The sequence below is a fragment of the Tenrec ecaudatus genome, chromosome 6 (assembly GCF_050624435.1).
Source record: "Tenrec ecaudatus isolate mTenEca1 chromosome 6, mTenEca1.hap1, whole genome shotgun sequence".
NCBI lineage: Eukaryota > Metazoa > Chordata > Mammalia > Afrosoricida > Tenrecidae > Tenrec > Tenrec ecaudatus.
Window position 1 is genome coordinate 90,700,763 of NC_134535.1, and position 24,334 is coordinate 90,725,096.

The following is a 24,334-nucleotide window of genomic DNA, read 5'->3' on the forward strand; positions in this document are numbered from 1 at the left end:
GCCATCACTGGGCTGTGTCCTGTTGGAGAGGTTGAACTCCATCTAGACCTTCACCCCCCAAACAAACTCACCGCCACTGAGCCGATTCTGACACATAGCAACCCTCTAGGGCATGGTAGACTCTTTCCAATAGTCAAAAGCTTCACCGTTATCCCAAGGAGAGGCTGGTGGTTTCGAAGTGCACTCGTGGTTAGCAGCCCATTTTTAACAACTATGTCATCTGTTCCAGCTTACACCTTCTCAGAAGGTCACATCACATCGACATAAAATTGAACCATCATACATTATAACCGTGGGCAAGTTGTTAAACTTCTCTGAGTCTCATGGCCCTCGTCTTGAAATTTGCAGATGGCCCTGTGGTTTACGCCTTGGCCTCTCTTTTCCAGCAAAGATGTACTCTCAGAAACCCTGTGAATCAGAATCAACTCGATGGCAGTGAGTTCGGGGGAAATATAAGGATTGAATGTGATGATTTATATTCATGTAAAAAGTCTAAATGATAATCTTATTAATACAAACACTGAACAAATAATGGGTTTTTAATATGGAGCTGGAGTGAAAAACAGTAATAGGATAAGACGCATCTACAAATTAATGTTGTATCTACACCTTTCAGTGATGAATTTTGGTGGTATTTCTTATTTATGAAGATAAATCCTTATGAACCCCAGTAGGAAAATTTTTCCATGCTAAGGAATTTAAGTAAATGGCTGTGTTGTGCAAATGGTTAACAGGCTCACCTGCTCACTGCTACTAAAGGAGGCACTTCAAAGAAAGGCCTGATGATTTACTTACCTAAAACCAGCCATCCCAAGCCCCATCGAGCATGAATCTGCTCTGACACACGAGGTTGCCAGGAGTCAAAATTGACTTGATGGCAACATGGTTTATTTCAAAGACCTTAAAGTCCCTACCACGGAAGGCATCCTGCCCCACAGCTGCCCTCTATTGGATTTCTAGGGTTGTAACGGAAGCTCTGGTGGGCTAGGTGTTATGAATTAGGCTGGTTACCCCAAGATGAGGTTTTCTACTCCAGTAAAGGGTACAGCCTCATGAATTCACAGACAATTCTACCTGTGGGTAGACCATAGGGTCGCTATGAGGCAGCATCAACTCAATGACAGTGGTTGGGTTTTTTTTTTTTTGGGGGGGGGAGTGGACTCTAAATCTTTACCGGAGCAGGTAGTTTCATTTGAACCACCTCCCTGGCAGTCAGCAGCCATCTTTCTCTTTCAGGACTACTGGGGCTCCTTCAAGGAATTTAATACCTTATTTTAAAAATCGTATTGGAGGACAGAGGTATGAGGGAAGCCTGTGAAATGCAGTATCTGTGTGATAGTTTAACCATTGGGCTGCTTTCTCAAGGCCATGAGTCTGAACTCACCAGCTACTCTGCCAGAGAAAGACGAGGCGGTTGGCACCACTAAAGGTTTGCAATCTCAGAAGCCCTGTGGGGCAGTTCTACTTTGTCCCATTGGGTTGCTGTGACTCAGAATCCACTTGGTGGCAATGAACGGGCTTGGTTTTGGAAGTAAAATAACTGCTTTGTCTCACTGACGTAAACTATTTTCAGTGGTGTTTTAAACACATACTAAATTAGTAATCATGCTGTTGAATTATTTCTCACTAACCTTTCAGACTCTCATAATCTCTCAGATGTTTTAGTTTATAAGATGTAAGCTTTTATGTACTGATAAAATGCTTACAGACAGAGTTCATCTTAAGTCTGTTCTTCCAACAAGAATGTCTCAGAGTCTCTGGATTATGTTTGTATCTTCCTTCCCCCACCTTAAACCTTGTAATTTGTGTCCTGGGCCCAACGTCTCCTCTCCCAGGTCTAACCATGCTCTCTGGCCCAGTGTAGAGTAATTTCAATGACAGAATGTTTAAGAAACAAACTTCCTTTGTTATTCCCTCACCTCTGTTGAGCATATCTTTTTAAGCCCTCTTCCACATACACACGAGTATCAGATTCATGATAACTTTATATTAAACTCCTTTGACAAAAGCCTTACTCCCTCTCGTGTTTTCAAGCGCCTTCATCTTAAAACTTTCATCATTGTTTCCAACGCTTCTTTTCAGCAACCTTGATTGATTCTTTCCCGAGTGCCTAAGCCTCTCTTTTAACTATAAACACTTACCTCTTTGTATTTGCACAAAAACTACATCTAAGCTTCTCTAGTTGTTTAAATTTTAATACACTGGTAGCTTGACTGTACTATATCTGTCACAAAGTGAATTTAAGTTGGGAGAATAATTACTGCAGGTCCAAACGGTAGTAAGTCAACTCTTCATGAGCTTTATTTTCTTATTTATATTGGCTCCTATTCGCCTTCTGGGAATCTTTGAAACAAAACCTTCTACAGCCAAATATGTTTAAAAATCCAAACAGGATAAATAAGAAAAGTGCAAGTGTATCTTTTGGAAAACTAATGAAGATGTGCTTCTTCTCTTTAAGGGTAAGGCCAGCTACCGGGTCAGAGTTGGATGGGTAGACAAGGGAATGAGTTTATCGTTTGCAGGGGAATGTGCAACACTAATTTGGGGTGGCACACGCAGGTGTTCAAATTTTTCTGAGGATCTGTTCGTTGTGGGAACAGGCAGCTGTTATGCTGTTGGGGTGCTGAGGTTTTGGTCAAATGCCAGATAATACAGTTGGCATAAGAAGCTCGCCATACATTATCACGAGCATTGCCTTTCTCGTTTTCATATTGTATTGGGTCAGTATCCTACAAACCAGGCAAAGAATGTAGCAGAATGACTGATGGAGCCCAGTGGTAAAAGATAATGATTGGATTCATGCCTATTTTCCAATCTAGGTGTCTGTTTTGAATGACTTCTTTCCATGGATTGGCAGCCAGTAATGTGTCTGGGCAGTACCTGCTGATAAGTCTAATGCTATAAAGCCAAAGGAGAGTTTGTGCTTGTTTGGCTATGAAGGAAAATGGAGAAGAAATAATTCCCAATGCTTTTAATAGGATGCGCTGATGATCTTCGATGTGCCACAAGATAAGGAAAAATGACAATAGTCACCACGTGGAGAAGATGAGGCAACTAACTAGCACCGTATGTTACACATGGGGACTGCAGTGATAAGATTTATTTGTAAGTGTAGATTACCAGGCATAAATTCATAGTGCTTATTTAATTTTCCATTTAAACTACTAATGAAGCAGTCTATACATGCAGGATACTGAAGTCACATCAAATCAGTGTATCTTCTTCACCGCGTGGAATACTATAATTGTCGAGTAGTAAAAATATACAATTATCCAAGTTCCTTGGTTACAAATACCAGTCGCATGGACAAGTTGCACTGGCCCCTGACTGCTATGTCACTCGGGCTCCACTTTGAAATGACTGGACAGACCCCTACTCAAAACGAATTCTCTAGTACACTTGCCTTTCTTTGCAGCCTGTGCTGGTCTTAAGTCATGGGAGAGGCCTCAAGCCTTTGCTTGCACTCAAGCAGAGCTAAATCATAGCTGTGGGTATCTAAATAAGAATAGTATTCCAATTTATCTACAGACTCAGCTTACGGCCTCCTTCAGAAAGGCTTGCATTTGTAACCCCGGGGCCGGCTGTAGCTTGTACGTAACATTGCGATTTAGACTTCACAGTAGTTAAGATTCCTTTGAAATCTGCAGTTGGGATTTTTAATGTTTTTTTAAAAAAGGAACTGAATTTGCTGGGCTTTTATTGTTGTTGTTTTTAAAATGCCCTTAACAGTACATACAGATGGTTCAATATTCTGGAAGATCTGTAAAATCGTTGTCTATTGCTATGGCATAAGATTCGAGACTAATTATGAATAGAGTTGATTATGACCTTGTTGTTGTTTTCTTTCCTAAACTTTAATTGGTATCTGGGCAATTGGGAAATGCAATAGCCACACGATGTAGCAGAAGTCAGGTAAAAAGTGTAGCTGAAAAACCCCAGCCTGGTATGTGCAGTGGTACACCGAGAGCCTTCTAAGGTTCCAGTCCTGTGTGGCTCGTCAAAGGACATCTCTGGAGAGTATTCCCTTGGGCATTCACACTGTTGGAAAATTTGAAGATATATTTTCAGATCAGCTGACAGGTTCTCAAGCTAACCCTGAAATAAAGGTACTTCCATGTTGCCTTTGATTTATAAAATTTTGCTACTTTTGTTAATTAGGTTCTCTCTCTGAGACACTTTTTGTGGAGATGCAAACACAGATTTCTCAGATACCATTTTTATATATAACATATCCCGCTAATCAGCTCCCACTTTCTAAAACAATTTCCCTCTGGATTCTAAAGGACAAATTCAAAAATTATAAATAGAAAAGGACTTCAAAATAGTTGCGGCACAATTGCATTATCTCTTAATGCCATTTTCCATGAGCATTTTACACTCGCTGGTATGGCCCCAGTGGTATGATTGGCTATGTAAATTTGGTAATGGCCACTGGTACCACAGATCAGAGATAACATGGTAAGTGGAGGTGTTCTTTAGATAATGTGGTCAGGGGAAAACTGTAGTGCATTTGATCTCTGCATTCTCAGTGTCAGAGATATTTATGATTCTAAGTAGCAACATGCATGGCTATTAAAGGTAAAAGAAACAGCAGGGGCTTGGTTCCAACTGCTTAGTAAACAATTGTAGAAAGATGTTTATTAAAGCTGGCTCTCAAGTGACAGATAAATGCATAGTTCTATTATGCATGCTAAATTTAGCATGCTGCAAGCTTAAAAAGCAGATAGATCAAAACAAGAGAGATTTTTTAAAATCATGAAGACAAAATACAGATATGCCAGTATGTGACAGGAAAATAATTTTGCCATAAAAACGATTCTCCATTCCTCCTGCCCCCAAGGTACACATAACCACAACTTATAGAACAAAATTAAAATCTTTTAGGGACTGTTCCATTTCTTAACATACAAGGCATCGAGCTTAAAAACTCAGTGTCATGGACTATTCTTCAATTATGATTGGTTCCCTCTGAGATGAACAAAAAACAGCATCACATAATCATTGATAAATGGTTCTTATTTATTAATGTGCGATGCTTAGTTCTTAAACAATAACAAAAGACAAAATGTACACACAACAAGTCACTAAACAGATTCTCCCATGCACATCATTTTCTACCTCACAAGATGCCACTGCGTGATTTTCAGTGGAGTTTATGTGCTCGGGGTTGACGATTTCCACCATCCAGAGCCTTATTTACAGAAAGATGTACAAACGTTGTAGATGGTGGAGCGGCACAACCTTCACATGATTAAAGCTCCAGGTCCTTGTTCTTTGTGGGGCTTTGTGTAAATGTCAATAAATTTGAGAGTTCACCCAACTGTGCCTCTTAACCTTTGTTCCTAAAGGTGAAGGGCAGGATTTTTAATCAAGTAGCAATTTATCTTTAATTAGGAAAACATAATTGGGTATTATCATCTAATTGCAATTACTGCAATTAGAGTTGGAGAAAGTCACATTTCATAAGTAGTGACCCAGACAGGATTACCGGCCTCCTATGACTGGAGTTTGCATCTGTATCAGTACTTGGCAGATAGCCAAGAGCCACTGACTACAAGGGAATCGCCAGGCTCTTCTCTGGTCCAGGTGTCAAAGTCACCAGCTCAGTGAGCTTCTTCTGGAGCCACAGCTTGGCCTTATCTGCTTCCTGCTCAGCTATCCAATGGTGATACAAATCATTGTATTCCAAAACAAGACAAAACAACACGAAATGGAAAAAACACCCAGGAGAAGTAGGCTAGAGAACCATCTCACCCTTCATTTCTGGTACAATTAAAAAGAGTTTAATGTCTCAAGGCACCACTATGGCTGACCATCGAATGCACAGGAAGGCATCTACAATGCTGTAAAGTCAGTCCAAAGCTTGTGCAACTGTGAAAGCGGTCTCTAGAGGGCTGTGAGATATACAGTAGGCACACGTATTATAATACGAATAGAAAACCATGAGTCCTAGAGAAAGCGTGTTGAGCACCGTTGTGGCCTTGTTGTTTATGTGTCTTTACCTAATACTACGTAAACCTTACATGGAGAAAAGGAAAAACTACCTTTTTTAAAGTTACACTCAAGTGGTTCTTGTGCTATCCCCACGTGAGGGAGTCTAGTTCGTTGGTGGACTTTGAGATGTTATCGGCTCTGGACCAGCCTCCGTTGCGCTGGTTGATTCATTCAAGTGGGAACTCAAGTTTTCCGACGTCAGGTGGGCAGACCTGTACACGATCTCGTTGAAGTCGGACCTGATGCAGACTGAAGGCGGGTCATTCAACGGGTCCTCCACTGAGGCCTGGGTGTTTTCTCTCGTGATGCCCATGTCTTTGCTGTGTTCCGAGGGGGATTTTCTTTTCATGCGAGTGTAAGTGTTATCTTGGTTCTCCATGCCTTGCTCGTTTTTCAGAAACCGTCCAAAGAACCAGATGAAGAATCCAAACCACACAAAAGCGATCAGACTTGGAACAAAGGCCAAACACTTGACGTCCAGGCTAGCCCCTATGTACCTGCTGTGTAAGAACATGTCCCCCTCAACATACGTCTTATTAGTGTGAGGGTCCGTGTGATTAGACCTCCATTCCCATGACAGCTTGGTTCTGTTCAAGTCCTTTAAACTTTCTGAGTCTTTCACTGTGTAAATCTTCTGCCCTGGGCCAATATACTGCCCATATTCATGAGGTTTATAAAATATCTGATTCTTCCACATATTAAGATCCAAAATCAAGACGAGAAAGATGATTCCATAATTAAACCATTTGCCTGCATTAAAAAAGAAATACTGAATTAATAAAAAAAGCCATAAAAGTGCGACAGAAACATCTCCAACAAAATGGAGCTGCTGGTGTAACGGTATAAACTGCTAATGCTTTAGGTCTGTTAAGAATTCATTTTTGAGACGGCTCTCTGGCTATTGAGTGCACTGGCAAAGGGAATTTGCTAAATGGATTCTAGGCAAATGAAAATATATGTGTAAGTCCCCAGAGCCAGTAATTTATGGCATATATACTAACAAGATTAGCTCTCCTTGCTTTAAAGGCACCATTGCTACACTCAAATTTGATTCCACATAGCTTATTTTCTAGAACATTTCAATTAATGTTGAAAACAAAGTCCTAATAAAGTCTTAGAAAACTCCAATGTATGATTGAACATCTCTTCAGTTTTATAATTATGTCTGGGCAAGAAATAAATCATTTTGCCATGTGAGCACAGCAGTGTATCAATTGAATTCACATGGCTTTGTAGGTGACCTGTTGATTAAACCATTAGTTAATGTGATCCAGATCAATAATCTTTGAGCATACATTTAAAGACTTTAAAAATAATTACATCAGATTCCCATTGAACAGAATGCATTTATCAGGCACATAAATATAACCAAATCTAATCAATTTCTTTAGGAGACATGTTTTGAGGAGATTTTAACTAATGTACTTTGTGGTACTTAAAATGTTGTATAAATAAGATATCACTTAGTGATACATTATTTAGTGCTATTCTTATATCTGTAAATTGGAAAATGGGCAAAAATAACTTTCAAGGGATACTGGATGCCATATAATTTTTATTATAATAATAATTCACTTCACATTTTACAGTATCACATACATTGAACAATAATATCGCAATAGTCACCTCATAGGTTTGTTAAAGCAAATTAGATCTTACATGTAGAGGGTTTGAAAAGCGTCAGCTATAATTACCGCATGTATCATGCCAACAGTACTTTCTTTTGTATTGGAAGATAACAATATTGTCCATAATTAAGCGATTGCATCCCACGATTAAAGAATTCTTGTGACAAGAGAGAGATAGGTGATTGGACACACATGTGTAAAAAGGGTAAAAATATATTTTGCAATATGTACTACACCATAATACATAAATATCTGTGAGTTTATCATCATTATTAAATTTTTCAAGTTACGATTATATGGAAGGTTGAAGAGTTTTAATCTGAGCATCACAATTTACTGGCTCTGGATCTTGAGCTAGTTGTTCAAATTCTCCAATTTCTTTATGGACAGAAAGAAATAATACTTATTAAGGTTGTTTGCATTACACGAGATGAATAGACCTTAAGCACAGCACCTGGCGCATAACTCTGCCAGTACTGAAATGACTCAAATATAAAATACCTGTGGCTCTCATGTTGATTTTAACTCACATGATAGAATAGAACTGCCCCCTAAGTGTTTCCAAAGCTGTAAATCTTTACAAAAGTAGATCACTGCGTCTATTGGAATGGCTGGTGGGTTCGAAATACTAATGTCTCTGTTAGCAGCCCAGCTCGTCACCATTCTCTCACCAGGGCACTTTTAATTCAGCTACTCGGGGTTTGCAATATTTATAATGGAAGTTCCCTGAATGATTCATTTTGCCCATCTAAATGGGAATGTAACTTGTTATAAAATATTTATAACATCTGCCACTGTTCAGTTCAAATCTTTCCTGCTCTCCCAGAGCTTCAAAGCTAAAACAGAGTCACAGGGCCCGGCTATCAAAAGATATAGTGTCTGGGGTCTTAAAGGCTTGAAGTTAAATAAGTGGGAGCAGTGATATCATGAGGGTAGGGGGCTTGTGGGTGTGGGAGGGGAAGAAAGGGGGAACCCATCACAAGGGTGGATATATAACTCACCCACCAGAGGTTCAATAACAGAAATGTGGGTGAAGGGATACAAGGACAGTGTAAGACACGAAAAAGCAACAACAATATATATTTGATCAAGGATTCACAAGGGTGGGAGGGGTAGGGAGGGGGAGAAAAGGAGCTGATACTAAGGTCTCAAGTAGAAAGAAAGGTTTTGGAAATGTTGATGGCAACATATGTACAAGTGCGCTTAATACAATTGAATGATTGTCTGTTATAAGATTTGTAAGCGAACCCCAATAAAATGATTAAATAAAAAAATCAAATAAAAGATCAACCATATGAACTATGGAATGGCATGATAAGAGCACCCAATAAAATGGTTGTGGAAATTTTTTAAAAAGTCAATCATAAAGCAAAATCAGGGTGCTGGACCTGGAGAAACTTAATCAAATACCAAGGTGAGCATCATTACCAAACATTGATTGGCATCATAATGGCCTCTGGGCAAAATACCTTGATAGAGACTGAAGACATGCATTTCTGTCTTCTAGGGGAGAGATTCATTTCGGTGGGGAAATAGGACATCAAAAGATAACTCGTAAGAGGGGGCCATCTTTGAGATGTACTAAATGAGTGGCCCACAACATCAATGCATGCTAGTGTCACTGCTGAGAGACTAGAAAAGAATGACAAACACTGCACCCCATCTCTCCCCCCGCCAAAAAAAAGACCCCACAAGGAGCAAATGAGGTCTGACTTTTGCAGAAAAGATTATCAAGGACGTAATATTTCATGTGGTCCTGGAAGAGACACAGGGCTGAGAATATTTGGAAACGTGTCTCTTTAATTCGATGTGTTTATTACACGGCAGGTACAACCACACTAAAAAAGATGCAGGGATGTGGAAGAGAGGGGCTGCGAGCCGAGGGAAAGAGCGAAGCACACTGTAGAAACCGAGTGGGAGGAGAAGGGCGAGAGCTAGGTGCAAAGCAGAGGCAATGGCAAACTTCAGAGCTCCTCGCCAGTATTAAAGATGCACGGACATGTAGCTTTTAGATTTAGAATAAAACCCGAGAAGGAAAGAAGAGCCGTACGAGCGCTCCTGTGGCAGGGCTTTCTTATGCATACTCTCGCTGTAAATTGTAGGTGCCAAAAACCCAAATTGGATGCTGAGGAGAAAGGTCCTGGTGTTTAAATCATGGACCACCACATTCTTGACCCACAAAAGTCCCTTGGAGAAATGTGCTGCCCTCTTTGGTCTTAGTAGCTCATGAATGGGCAAGTCCCTCCTAAAGAGTTCTTTGTTTCTATAGCAACAGGATAGGCGCACCTGAAGACAAGCAACAGTTCAGAGTAAGAGAGGAAGATAATGGCATGCTCATGGAGTTTGGAGGCTGGTGCCTCACTGATGGGCAAAAGGAGACTCTAAAACACAAAGGAAAAGACGGTAACACAATCAAAGAACAACAGTGGAAGTTAATGAACACAAAGAAGAAGATGCACCCAGAAAAAAGACAAACGAAAACCTAGTGCAAGCAACCCAATCCCAGCTGACCGTGACTGGACAGAGGAGAACTGCCCTTGAAGTTTTCCAAACTGCAGGACTTCGCTGGAACAGAAAGCCTCATCTTTCACCCACGAAGTGACTGGTGTGTTGAAACTGCTGACCTGTGTAGTTAGCAGCCGGAAGCTCAACTCTCCACAGCATCAAGGCACTTTAGCGCTAAGACTAGGGGAAGGTATTCTTTCTACCACTAAATGTCCCCCCTAGAGGATCCCTTCACGTTACTATGCCCTTCATCCTTCTGTCCAGAATAAGGGTGTCCATCCTTCTCTGTCATCCATCCATTACAACATTTGTTGTTACATTTGTAATGCTTTCTTTCCTTAAAACACACACACACAATTTTTTTCCCTTTGAGATATGACAAACTCAAAGACAGATTCAAATGGGATCATTTAAACTGGGTTTTCTCATCTATCAAGTGCTGGGTTTGAGCTAGGATCAGTCCTTCAAATGTCGTCTGAGCCCTCTGGAGAGTCTGTGCAGCAAACATCGCACAAAGCTTAAGGTTTTATGATGGGCCAGGAAATCTCATCTTGAGGACCCAAAAGATGGAATGCATAGCTTTCACATGGAGCAAAGTTTCCTCAAAAAATGTAGCATTGTACATTTTGAGGGCAAACACTTACCAAAAGAAATAAACACTTACCAAAAGAAATAAATTCACCTTGCTGAAGTGACCCACCTGGAAATGACGCACACAAGAACAGCTAAGTGCAAGAACACTTTGTTCTAACAATTTGACAGTCTGAGATGCTCACCTATCTGGCATGATCGCTGATGACAATGGGTGCACAGGCAAATGTGGTGAAGAAAGCTGATAGTGCCCAGCTACCAAAAGATATAGCACCTGAAGTCTTAAAGACCTGTAGCTAAACAAGCAGCCATCTAGCTGAGAGACAACAAAACCCACATGGAAGAAGCACACCGGCCTGTCCCAACTTGATCGCTGAGGACAAAGTGGGTGCATAAGCAAAAGTTGCGAACAAAGCTGATGGTGGCCGGCTACCAAATTATATAGCATCAGGGGTCTTAAAGGTTTGAAGACAATCAGGCGGCCAACTAGCTAAGAAACAACAAAGCCCACAGGAATAAGCACACCAGCCTACCCCAACACAGACACTGAAGACAAAGCAGTTGCATGGGTGCTATAGTTTATTGTGCCAGCCTGGCCGATAAACACAAGTAGGATTAACTGAAGGGCAGAGGAATAAATGGCTTGCTTGTTCTGTGCCTCAGTTTAAAGGGGTACACTACCTGTGGGATGCCTAGCCTGTGGACTGTGTCGCTGTGAGTTGAGGTCCCTTTAAGCCCAAACGATTGGAATGTTCATCTCTGGAGCTGGGGACTGACAGTTGATGACAGTTGGGGACCTGCCCTGCAGTTTGCTGCCTGGGTATATATAGCCCAGCTCTCTCTACAGAAGGGGACTAGTAACTGGCAGCTCTCAAAAACTTGAAGGACTGCTAGTATCCCACTGCTTTATAACTTAACTGTTAATTTCTTGTATTATCTATCTGTAGACTATTCAATGGTTTATTTCTTGAATTATATATCTATCTTTATAAATATATTTATATATAATTACTAGCAATCTGGTTTGTCTCTCTAGAGAACCCTGTCCAATACAATGTGCAAGTGTGGTGAAGAAAGCTGATGGTGCCCAGTTGTCAAATTATATAGAATCTGGGGTCCCATAGACTGGAAGATAAACAAGGGGTCATCTAACTGAAAAACAACAAAGCCCACATGGAAAATGCACACCAGCCTGTGAGATGATAAGACATCGAAGGGATCAGGTATCAGGTATCAAAGACCAAAAAAATCATAGTATTTTGAATGAGGGGGAGTGCAGAGTGGAGACCCAGGGCCCATCTGGGGGAAATTGGACATCACCTTGCAGAAGGGCTGTGGGGAGGGGACAAACCAGTCAGAGTGCAGTGTAGCAACGATAAAACATATAATTATCCTCTAGTTCTTGAATGCTCCCCCCCTCCCCCCACTATCATGATCCCAATTCCACCTTACATAACCGGCTGGACTGGAAGATGTACAGTGGCACGGATAGGAACTGAAAATGTGGGGAATCCAGGACAGAGGAGCCCCTCAGGAACAGAGGTGAGAGTGGCGATATCAGGAAGGTGGAGGGAGGGTGAGGGAGAAAGGGGAAACAGATGACAGAGTCTACATGTAACCTCCTCTCTGGAGGACGGATGGCGGAGAACTAGGTGAGGGAGACGTCGGATGGTATAAGATATGATAAAATAATATTTATTTATAAATTATCAAGGGCTTAGTGGGAGGCGTGGTGGGGAGGGAGGGGAAAATGAGGAGCTGATACCAAGGGCTCAAGTAGAAAGCAGGTGTTTTGAGAATGATGATGACAACATATGTAGGAATGTGCTGGACACAAATGATGTATGTACGGATTGTGAAAAGAGTTGTATGAGCCGCTAATAAAGTGATTTTTTTAAAAAGAAGAACGCTAGGTGCGCTTGTGGAGCCCTGTCCTGGAGGGTGTTGCTAACGGCCGGTTATTTTAGCATTCATCACAGAAGAGCTCCTGCCTCTCCCCTGCTGTTTCAACTACAGAACATAATGTACAGCAGCAAGGAGGAAGGGTGAGAATCCATACATTATTTCTATGAATCTCCGCGCTGAAATATCTCCCTGTCTGCTTTAATGAGAAATCACTGCATGGTGTTGGTGGGATTACCTCTTCCTTGTCTTTTATGCTTTTAATGAATCTTACTGATTGTTAAAAATGATACTCTAATTTTATCTTATTACTTTGTGGCGGTTTAGAGAATCCTCAACTAGTTAATTTTAAAAGGATTCTTCATGAAAGACCCCTTCTGCTTAGCACAGCACATGGCAACTATTTGGGAGAAATGTTATTTTTTCTTTTGATAAAGGAGAAGTACTATAAAGTGATGATCTTTCCCCTATATATGGATCAAATATACAATTATAATATTTTTAGATCTTTTACTCTGTTGGGTTGCCAGTTAGCATTATTCCTAATGAATGCTACCACTTGGCCATGCTCTGCCTTTAGTGCAAGCACATGGACTACTGATGTCCCATGAAGCTGTTGAATATCGAGCATGGGTTAGCAAACAACCAGGACTCTGAGAAGGCGAGTTCGGGACAAACACACGGTGTTCACACTTTCTGGGATCCGGCTTCCTGGCTGTCTGGCCTATTCTTTTAGTCCGGACATGGACAGAGAAAACGGCTTACTAACTTAGCCTCTCTTTGACTCTCCCCTAGGTAATTTAGAGAGATTTCGAAACCACACTAAGTGCACGGGCCACGAGCTAGCCATTTAGTAAATTGAAGACATTTATGATATAATTTATGAGTTAATAATTATTTGAGTTGGTAAAGTATCTTCTTAAGACATAAAAGCAAATGAATATAGCTTCTCAAAGTGCCTGTTATCACTGGTTCCTTCCTAAGCGGGAGAGTATTCATGGAGTACAGAACCAACAGGTCAAGTAGCGGTGGACACTTTGTAATTCTAAAACGAGAAAGCGGAAGCTGTGACTTGGATGGCCATAAGCGTACGGCATTCTTGAGCTTGGGAACTCTGTCACGTTCATTTCTGTATTCTCAGTCCTACTCTAGATTTCAGCACCTGTTAACTCAGAAAACATCTGCTAACTAATGCGATCAGTTGACTCTAACGCAGTATTTCCAGCAAACAAAAAAGGCATAAGCTGCTAGTCTCTCAAAGTATCAGTGTCTTAATTATCTGATGAATTCTAGGATGCTGGGAAACTTGGATGTAATCTGGAAAATGGAGAAAAGTAAAATAGGCATCTCAAGGATCAGGATGAATGACATATTTCCAACTCTTCTTCTGTCTGTGAAGATAATTCCTGGAGAGCATGAGAGATGTCTTAGAATCCTCCTCTTTCATGTATCAATGAAGTGGGAAGGCCTGGGTTTGGGCAGAAGGGAGGCGCTCAGGGGCAGGTGACGCTCAAAAGGCGACGAGGAAGCAAGCATGGCCGTGCAAACAGTGAGTTTGGGGAAAATACCAGGGCTTGATGTTTTAGATAGAAACGGGAATGGAACAGGTGCTCTTGGAGATGTGCAAATGTGTTCAAGTCGAAATCATTTCCAGAGATTAGAAAAATCCACCATGGAGAGAAGAGCAAGGAGTCCTTGTATACTTCACATCAATTCCTGATCTTTGGGGATGATTGTTGTGAAGCCAGCAATCTTGTGTCTCTGTAACAAGCCCCTTGCTAATTTTGAGGGACAGACTATTCAGACGGATGGACCATTGGCCTACCCTTCCCAGCATTTCTCAAGATCTGATTGACACAGGAGAGCTCTTTAAGAAAACAATCTCTGGCTACTCATTTACCAGAACTCATGCACCCATGGAAATAAAATGAAGGGGCGCTAGTCATTGTCTTCTACACGCTCACCATTGTAAAGCACCTGAGCCCCCGCACAGCTCGGGAACCAAAATAGCACACAGGCACTACAGAGGCTTGTTTACTTCGGCAGTTTCCATTTTTGCCGAAAGGGTTCCCGTGGGCATCCTTGGGCCAACAGTGTGAGCTCTCTCCTCTCGGCCGTACTGGCGTTCCTTCTGGCCTTTCCCCCACCCACCTCCTAATTTACTCAGATGGCAGCCACCAATGGGACACTTCCTTTGTCTGGCTGGGATGACAGATGGCAGAGCATCCACGGGGATTGGCATTAATAGGACTCGGAGGAGCTTCCGAGACTGAATTGAGAGGCCATTCCCCTCTTGCCTCCAGAGGCTGAGTACGTCACACTGTGAAGCCATCTTTGCACTTACCTTACAGGTCTAAGGGAAGAGAGCAGAGGACATAATTACACAGCTGGCATTTAACGCTTCCGTTTAGCCCAGGAGAACAATGGACTTTGGCGACTAGTGTGAACTAATCACTCACTCCTTATCCGTTTTGTTATTGAAGTCAAATATGCAGGGTAAATTTTTTTTCTTAACGTAGATTGAAATGATTTATTTTTATCAGCTGCAGCCCAGCGTATAAAAGGAAGGCGCATACCTACTGCAGCAAACCATCTGTCAGGGGATCCAGAGGAGCTACACTAAACAGATGTAACCACTCGAGTTATTTCTGACATGCACAAATTAAACTATCTTGGATCGGGATGGCTTCAGCACCCCAGTCCTAAATGCTTAAACAAATGCCAATGGGAACTCGTTGCTCTCCACTGGCCCTCGATATACTGGACATTTTAGTGGGAGAGGGGTTTCTTATCTCTCTCTTTCTTGAGAACTCAATGCAGAAGACTGGAACAAAGGATAAGAGAGCCCTCCAATGCTCTGGAATCACACCAAAAACACACATTTCGGATGGGTGAATGGAAAAGCATTCAGTAAAAATGGGATAAGTTTATGGTTGCTTACTACATGGCAGGAAGTGTGCCTTGAATGTCTTTATTGTTTCCTCACAACAGCCCTGTGTTACTGTCCACATTTAACAGATACAAAACCTGAGGTGAGGGGACTTGCTGGGGCCACACCACTAGTCAGTAGCAAAGCCAGAGCCTGTGCAGCAAACCCCATGCTCTATTCCGTCTGCAAGCACCAACGGTCTTGTCTAGACTGCAGGGAGCTCACAGTTAGGAGCAAGGTCTAGCTTTCACTCGAGAATCTTGACTGTCTTTATTCTGCACTAGTTTGGTATCAGACATATGGGCTAATATCAGACTTATTAACTTGATCTGGACCAGGCTGGGATGTTTTCTCAATATCCAATGCTCTTTTATATAACACTCATTTCTTTCTTAAAAAAATCATTTATGGGGGGGCTTGTGCAACTCTTTTCACAATCCATACATATATCTATGTGTCATGCATATTTGTACATTTGTTGCCATCATCATTCTCAAAACATTTGCATTCTAGTTGAGCCCTTGGTCAGCTCCTCCTTTTCCCCTCCCTCCCCACTCTCCCCTCCTTCATGAACCCATGATAGTTTATAAATTATGATGATGATGTCATATCTTACACTGTCTGATGTCTCCCTTCACCTGCTTTTCTGTTGTCCGTCCCTCAGGGAGGGGGTTACATGTGACCAGATTTTAACGTTGGTAAAGCGGGACACCATTGATAAAACTCATATCCTGGCGAAATAGCCACAGGACAGCCGAAAACCATATACCCTAGCTTGTTGTGCATTCTTTCAACAAAATCGGGACTCTTTTAAAACACCGCGGGACATGGAAAAAGTTGTTAAAAATCAGGACTGTCCCACCAAAAGCGGGATGTTTGGTCACCTTCTCTCCACCCTCCCAGTATCACCACTCTCAACACCAGTCCTGAAAGGATCATCTATCCTGTATTCCCTGTGTTTCCAGTTCTGTACCAGTTTACATCCTTTGTTCTAGCAGATGTGTAAGGGAGAATTGTGATCATGATAGTGGGGGGCAGGAAGCATTTCAGAACTAGAGAAAAGTTGTATGTTTCATCGTTGCTACACTGCACCCTGAATGGCTCATCTCCTCCATGAGACCCTTCTGTAAGGGGATGTCCAGTTGCCTGCTGATGGGCTTTGGGTCCCCACTCCGCACTCCCCTTCATTCACAATGACATGATTTTTTTTTGTTCTGGGTCTTTGATGCCTGATACCTGGTACCATTGACATCTTGTGATCACACAGGTTCGTGTGCTTCTGTCATGTGGGCTTTGTTGCTTCCCTGCTAGATGGCCGCTTGTTCATCTTCAAGCCTTTAAGACCCCAGATGCCACATCTTTTGATAACCAGGAACCATCTGCTTTCTTCACTATACTTGCTTATGCACCCGCTTTGTCTTCAGCTATCATGTTGGGAAGGTGAGCATCATGGAATGCCAGGTTAATAGAACAAAGTATTCTTGCATTGAGGGGGTACTTGAGTAGAGGCCCAATGTCCACCTGCTACCTTAATAATAAACCTATAAATATATGCACAGATCTCTTTCTCTGTATATATATGTATATATATATATATATGCATATGTACATGCCCATATTTAGACCTCTATAAATGCCCTTTGCCTCCTAGCTCCTTCCTCGATTTCCTTTTACTTCCCTCTTGTTCCACTACCATGTTCACCTTTCATTTGGTTTCAGTAATTCCTCTCGGTTACATTGCCCTTGATCAAGCCCTACCAGGCCTCTTATACCTCTTTATTATACACATGAGTCTCTATGAATTTGTTTCTCTAGTCAGTCAGACTAACACAAGAGCCATTGATGGATTTAGAAGGCTTTATGTTTAGCAAGGCAACTAATGAAGTCACCATGATAAAAAGAGGGGAGGGGTGTGGGAGGAGCTTATTATAAAGTTAACATGTAGTAGTGTGTAGGACACTAACTGTTGAGAATATTAAAATGAAACTAGTCACACTGTTTTGGAAATTTCACCCTAAGTCTCCGCAGAAACAATTGTTTTACCAAGTCAGGTAAGCAAACGACCTTTCACAGGAAACTAGATGCTCAGATGTAGTAGGACTGAGCAGCCCCAAGGGATGGGTGCTTTATAAAGGCTCTCACTGATAATGCTGATAACTTTAGTGCTTCAGAGCAGCCTCGGGAGCCCCTCCAGCTAATTAACAGAATACCGAGAGCAACAGAACAAAAGCAAGGGGGTGGGAAGTTCTGACTTCTTAGACCCTCCAAACTTGTAGCCATTTTCCTAGAAAATTGTATCATGGTCCCGGAGTTGCATTTCAACATCTTACACCAGATTGTGTTTGAGTTGCTCACCGTGGACGCTACCATCCGAAACCTAGCTCAGTCTACCCTGCTTGGAGATTAGACCTCAGAATTCTCAAAGGTCTTCTCAGCAGGTGCGGGTACCCAACAGTACGCCTGGCCCATTTTGGGGAAATGGTCTGACTTCATCTTTGGCTTGTCAGTGAGCAAGGAGCAGATCCCAAAGAAATGAATTACCAGCATCAGCTGGAGGGGAGCATTTATACAGCACTCACCACACTCCCTCCACCCCCCACTCAACCCTGCACAGATCTGTTCGACCAGAACTATCACAAACTCTCAGCTAACTTTGTCAAGGCTCTCTGAGGGCAGAATGACCGTAAACAGGGAAACTAGATAACCGTAAACAGGGAAACTAGATAACCATAAACAGGGAAACTAGATGAGGCAGTCCAAAGGGCTCAGGAATAAAGTTCTTAAGGTGATATGATCGGATAATTGGCACACTTTGACCACTGCCACATCAAAATCAAAGTTACCATATATTCCATCTTATGGCGGACACTATTAACATGCCAGCTGAGTTTGATGACGTGTAATGTATCTGAGAGGAATTACTGAAAGCTGAACAGAGGGTGAGTGTGATAGTGGGATAGGAGGAAGGGGGAAGAAACTAGAGGAAAGAAGTAGGAGACAAAAACTAGTTATAGAAGTAAAGCTATAAGTATGTATATATGTAAATATGTTAATTTATAATGAAAGGGGATGGACTTTGGGCCTCTACTCAAGGCCTCCCTTAACACAAGAACACTTTGTTTGCTCGGCGTGAGCTGTTTCTCGCGTGGAGCCAAGGACCGAGGCACACCTGTAAAAAAAAAAAATTAAAAAAAAAAAAAGAACACTTTGTTCTAATAACCTGGCACTCTTTGATACTCACCTTCCCGACACGAATGCTAAAGACAAAATGAGAGCAAAAGCAAATGTGGTGAAGAAAGTGGATGGTGACTAGCTATCAAAAGATGTAGCGTCTGGGGTCTTAAAGCCTCAAAGTTAAGCAAGCAGCCATCTAGCAGGGAAGCAAATAAACCCACATAGAAGAAGCAAAGCAGCCTGTGTGACCATGAGGTGTTGATGGGAACAGATATCAGGTATCAAAATATCAAAAACAAACAGTTATATCAATGTGACATAGGAAGTGTTGGAGTGGAGACCCAAAACCCATCTGTAGACGATTGGACATCCCCCCACAGAAGGGTTACAAGAAAGGGATGATTCAACCAGGGTGCAGTATGGCACCGAGGAAACACACACCATTCCTGTTGTTCCTGATGCTTCCTCCCCTCCACTACCATGACTCAGTTCTACCTTATGAAGCTGGCTAGACCAGAGTATGCACATTGGTACAGAGAGGAGCTCTCAACACATGAAATTCAGGACATATACATGTTTTAGGAATAGTAGTGGGATTAGCGATATCATGAGGGTAGGGGGTGGTAAGTTTGGCGGGAAGAGGGAGAAAGGGGAAACCCGTCACAAGGTTGGATATCCAACCCCTCCCCAGGGGGCCTAATAACAGAAAGGTGGCTGAAGGGAGATATCGAGGAGTATAAGACACAGAATAACAATAATCATATCTAATCAAGGATTCACGAGGGTGGGGCAGTTGGGGAGAGAGGGGAAAAGAAAGAGGAGCTGAAACTAAGGGCTCAAGTAGAAAGAAATTGTTTTGGGAATGTTGATGGCAACATATGCACAAGTGTGCTCAACACTACTGAATGATCGATTGTTATAAGATTTGTAAGAGCCCCCAATTAAATGATTAATTAAAAAGAAAACTTAGCTAGTTTCTCTTCTTGGCAACCTTTGGGGCAAACAGTAGTACTCAGTGATAACGGGCTTTAGTTCCAATGGAAGTCATGTATCTGCCTCTTTCCCAATGTGAAGGAGGACTTACCTTAAAGCTAGTGACACTGAGATTTCAGAGATACTTGTGTGCATGGCCCCCTCCAAGATTCTAAATATAATGTTAGGATATATTTTTTATTTATTTTAAGTAAGGCATTCCAAACTGCATCAGCGGTGGGCATCAGAAAATCTGAATCTGCCTCTGACTATAAATGGCACGGTAGATGACAAAGCCACACCAAATAGCTCTGAATAAAATATTCTCTAATGGCTATATTACTTCTATATCAGTGGATTTTCCAATTATTTTATTTTCACCTGACGTTCTGTACTAACGCCGTACATTTCTGCAGGCATTCTGATACTCAGGCAGAGAGAAGATTAGCACAATGATCGTCTGGGACAGAGCTGGTAGCAAGAACAGATGGTCTAGGCAAAAGCCCCCCCAATGGGATATGGTGATGCCAAGTGGTGATGGCTGTTTTAGAAGTCCGAGAGGGTAGCATACTATAGAGATTCAGCGGGGACTGTGAAACCACACTATGTGACCTGCACTCTAATTGATTGATTTACCCAGTGAATTTAATAAATAGGACTGATTCATTTTGTAAAGGGAGAGAAACCTGCTGCAGCTTCCCTGGTCATGAGCTCATACTCCCATTTCGGAATGCCGCTTCATGCTCAGAGCAGCAAACAGCCTCCTAGTTGGGAAGCAAAGGCTTTTTTTTTTTTTGCAATACTCAGATGTTAACATTTTCTGTGCTCAGGCTATTTTTATGCAGCAGCACAGACGGTTGTGCAAGCACAGATTTCTTCAGCGGGTTTTATTATAGCAGGCATGAGATCCTAAGTATTGTTCTTAAAACGCACATGTTTACTACCTGTCTTTGCACAGCTTGGGAACTGAGGCCACCCTTTATTTGTGATCATTCATCTGACTCCTTCTTCTTCAGAACACACACACACACACACACACACAGTCACACCAAGGTATACATTGTAATTCCAAAATCCACACCTTCGCCCACCTTTTAAAGATGAGAATGACTGAGATGTTGTAGAAGAATGTAATGATGCATCTCAGTGACGCGGTTCCCAAAGCAGCACACAGGGAAATGAAATAATCGGAAGAGAATCCCCTAGACCAGTGGTTCTCAAACTGGGCCATCCTGCCCCTGGACCATCCAGAGAGTAAGCCTCATGATCAGATACCTACACCTGATCCTAGATTATGGTCTATTGCACCAATGTTTTTGATAACTGGGGGTACATTTTTTTTCTTTTCACTGACAAAGATGTGATAGGTCAGAGAGTCTGGGAACCTCTGTTTTAGGCTGATCTGGACAGGAACGTGAGCTCTGTTACAGAGTAGTTTTCCCTTAAGAAGTAGCCTAACCCCCTTCAGGCCTATGGATGATGGTAGCTCTCCTGTACCACTGCTCTGTGACTTCAGTAGTAAAGAAGGAACAAACCGAGTATCAATGTTGCGAAAGATGTGCTGAGTGGTATCTTGTGAAAAGGAAACTCACTCAATGAACCCAAACCAAAGTAGACGGTATGTGGATATAATAGAGATCATTATCAATCCACACTGAAGATGTTCTGTCTCCCTGGGAAGCTGCTTCCCTGGAACGCTAAACCAGAAGGGATTCCATCTCTTGGCTTTCCTTGACTCAAAGTGAAGCTCTTTGATTAGTTATTACCAATGAGATCTGAGTAGAGGTGACACAGCTACCAGGCCAAGATGATGAAGAAGAGGTAAGCTTTCTTCCCCATCTCCCTCACATTGAAGGACCTCAGGTGGTGCTGTTGGGTAAGTCACACAGTCAAAGGTTCAAACAAGCTCGTCGCTCTGTGGGAGAAACATGAGGTTGTCTTTATAGGACAACCTATTGAATTACAGCCTTGGAAACCCTGTGTGTGGTCGCTATGAGTCAGCATCTTCTCAATGACAGTGGGTTTCTTTATTCACAGATGCATGCTGGATATCTCAGTTGAAGTTAGCGTAACCTCTAGTCCCCTAGATTCCAGAGTTGCTTTGGGGAATAGAACCACCCTGGAATCACTCTGCCCTGTTTAGTGAATGAAAAATAAAGTTATATTGATGTGGACTTCTGGAGTATTATAATATATATATATATATATATATATATATATATATATATATATATATATATATATATATATATATATAAAAGCTCAAATCAAAGCCCAACTCACTGGCACTCAGTTGCCGCTGACTCATGGATGGGGACCCTGTGAGGTCGAGTAGCCCTAAGCCCTGTGGGTCTCCACGGCTTAATCTTTATGGGAGCAGATAGTCATATCCTTCTTTCTCAGAGAGGCTGGTGATTTGGAACTGTCCACCTTGCGGTTAACAGTGCACCATGTACCCCACTACGCCCCCGGGGCTCCTTCACACACAGCTACCATTGTCTTTACCACATAAGAGAGTCCGTTTACGCGGAACGTTCTAGCACACCTGTGATGTGAATACGATACTCCTCCTTGAAGATCTTCTGGAAGAACGGAATCTTGAATTGCATGTGAGGCGTATGCAACCCCGGGAGATTGACGTCGACATCTCCCATGAAATGTGGGAATTCCCAGTCCTGTTAGAGAAAAGCATCACAAAGACATAGTTGTGATTTGTTTTACTTCAAAATGGCAAAACACCCAAAATTGACTTTTTTTTGGATAAGTACTTATTTTAAAATCATTTAAATGCAGCCAGCTGTTCGATGCATCCGTTCCGTCCTGTGATGGTTCTTTTATGTACATCAGATCACTGTATGCATTCAAAATCAAAATTAAGTCATAACTTATATCCTCCGATTTGCTCTTAATGTGGTAATAAGGAACCAATACAGAATTCATTTGCATCTCTACATGTTTATGCCTTTCGTTCTGGAAAATTGATCTTAAATTTTTATAGATAGAAAGTGATTCAAAATTTTAAAATATGATATAATTCTGTTATATATTTTTGCTACTTTAGAAACACACGAGTCCTTTAACAGCCTGTTTTATATAAGAACACTGTAAAAAAAAATGCTGCCAATGGAACCAAGGGGCTTCTATCCATCATCTCTGCTTCTCGCTGACAACCCAGCATCAGTGTGAGCCACACGGTGGAGGGCTTTCCGTAGCAGGAAAGAAGACCAAGATGAAATTGATTCCCAAGTTGCCACTAGCAATATCATTGCTGTGCTGGCAAAATTGGTTGGGTTACTCTCCCTCTCATGAGGAAGCAAACAGATGCAAATGGGGTTATTTTCAGGTGTCTCACCTGCTCTTCATTTTTAGATGTTGTTGTTATGAGTTACCACCAAGTCGATTCTGACTCATGGCGACCCCGTGCAGTGGCCATTTTTAGATAGGACACCAAATTAACGTTCTAACTACTATGAGGAAAGAGACAATGCTAACTTTGAAGACACGTTTGAGATATGCCCACAGGTATGACAATTCGCATTTTTTACTCTTCTTAAAAATGAAATAATCAGCTTTCTATTTAGTGATTTTAAAGATGAATTTGACATGAAAAATACTCACTAGAACTTTCCGTTCATTATCGTCAAAATAAAAATCCCTTTCCTGGCATTTGTATATATTTAGTTGCTGGAGGGATGCGAATAATAGAGAGACTGGACTTTTTAGGTGTTCCATGTCCTATTCGACTCCCATCTCTGAATTCGGGTTATGAATTAATGTCCCTTGGAGGACAGGGATACATGTTAGTGATCATAATCAGGTACAGCTGCAACACCTGTCAGTTCCCTTGACCTACAGATCACAGGCAGCTGCTGCGGCTGCAAACACAGGAAAAGAGACAATGAAATCACACCTTGCCTTCACACTCTGTCAGTGCACATGCAAAGCTCTCGTGGGTCTGACCTCCTCTTCTCAGACATCAGGAGTCAATAAACAGATAATCTGGGAAATTCAAAAAACCCCAGCATTTGAGCTGAATTGTTGGAGTATCCAGTGAGTTCTGCTTCATAGAAACCCTGTGCAGGAGAAAACACTGCCACACCCTGCGCTGTCCCACGTTCTTAGCTATGTGTGAAGCCATGGTGGCAGTGTTAGCCACTCCGTCTCCTGGAGGAAACCAGGGGCATGTTAATCATCTTTTAAGTGCAAAGGGACTGGTCATACCACCTGACAAAGAACGCTTAGGTTACTGTGCACTTGCTTGCTTTCTCACGGATTTTTTTTTGTTCTTTCTGTTACATGGAGGCCTCTTGACAAGAGAATTGAAATGGAATCTAGTCTTTTACTAAAATACAACTGATGAAAAATTATGCTTGAAAAATAAAGAGACTGATAACTAGAGTACCCTTCACTTGCCCCGGATAAATGACACAAAGCATTTCCAACAGAGCAATTATCTTTTTTATTGCTTGATTTAAGGAAGATAATTATTCTTTGTAGTAATTGGGCAAGTATACTTAAATCCGCTTCTTTTGAGAAAGGGATTATTGGACCGCTTCCATTTGGCTTCTCCTCTCTACAAACTAAAATTTTTTACTGGGCATGAAATTTGTTTTAGGTTGAAAGTAGTCTCTGGCGATTC

The 24,334-nt window shown here is 41.8% G+C and overlaps 1 protein-coding gene across 3 annotated transcripts in view; it reads right to left on the reverse strand.

Annotated features, from left to right (window-relative positions):
• Positions 1–4,699: 4,699 nt before the first annotated feature.
• The window catches only part of TMEM117 (transmembrane protein 117), a 641,682-nt gene continuing 622,047 nt past the window's right edge, over positions 4,700–24,334 (reverse strand). The window contains exons 7-8 of one of the 3 annotated variants that reach the window (XM_075551848.1): positions 22,241–22,370; positions 4,700–6,744 (exon numbers count right to left, since the gene is read on the reverse strand). In XM_075551848.1, the coding sequence (XP_075407963.1) occupies positions 6,098–6,744; positions 22,241–22,370 (777 nt within the window). In that variant the 3' untranslated portion in view covers positions 4,700–6,097. The remainder of the gene's footprint in view (positions 6,745–22,240; positions 22,371–24,334) is intronic. The other 2 variants (XM_075551846.1, XM_075551845.1) reach the window with 2 other exon arrangements.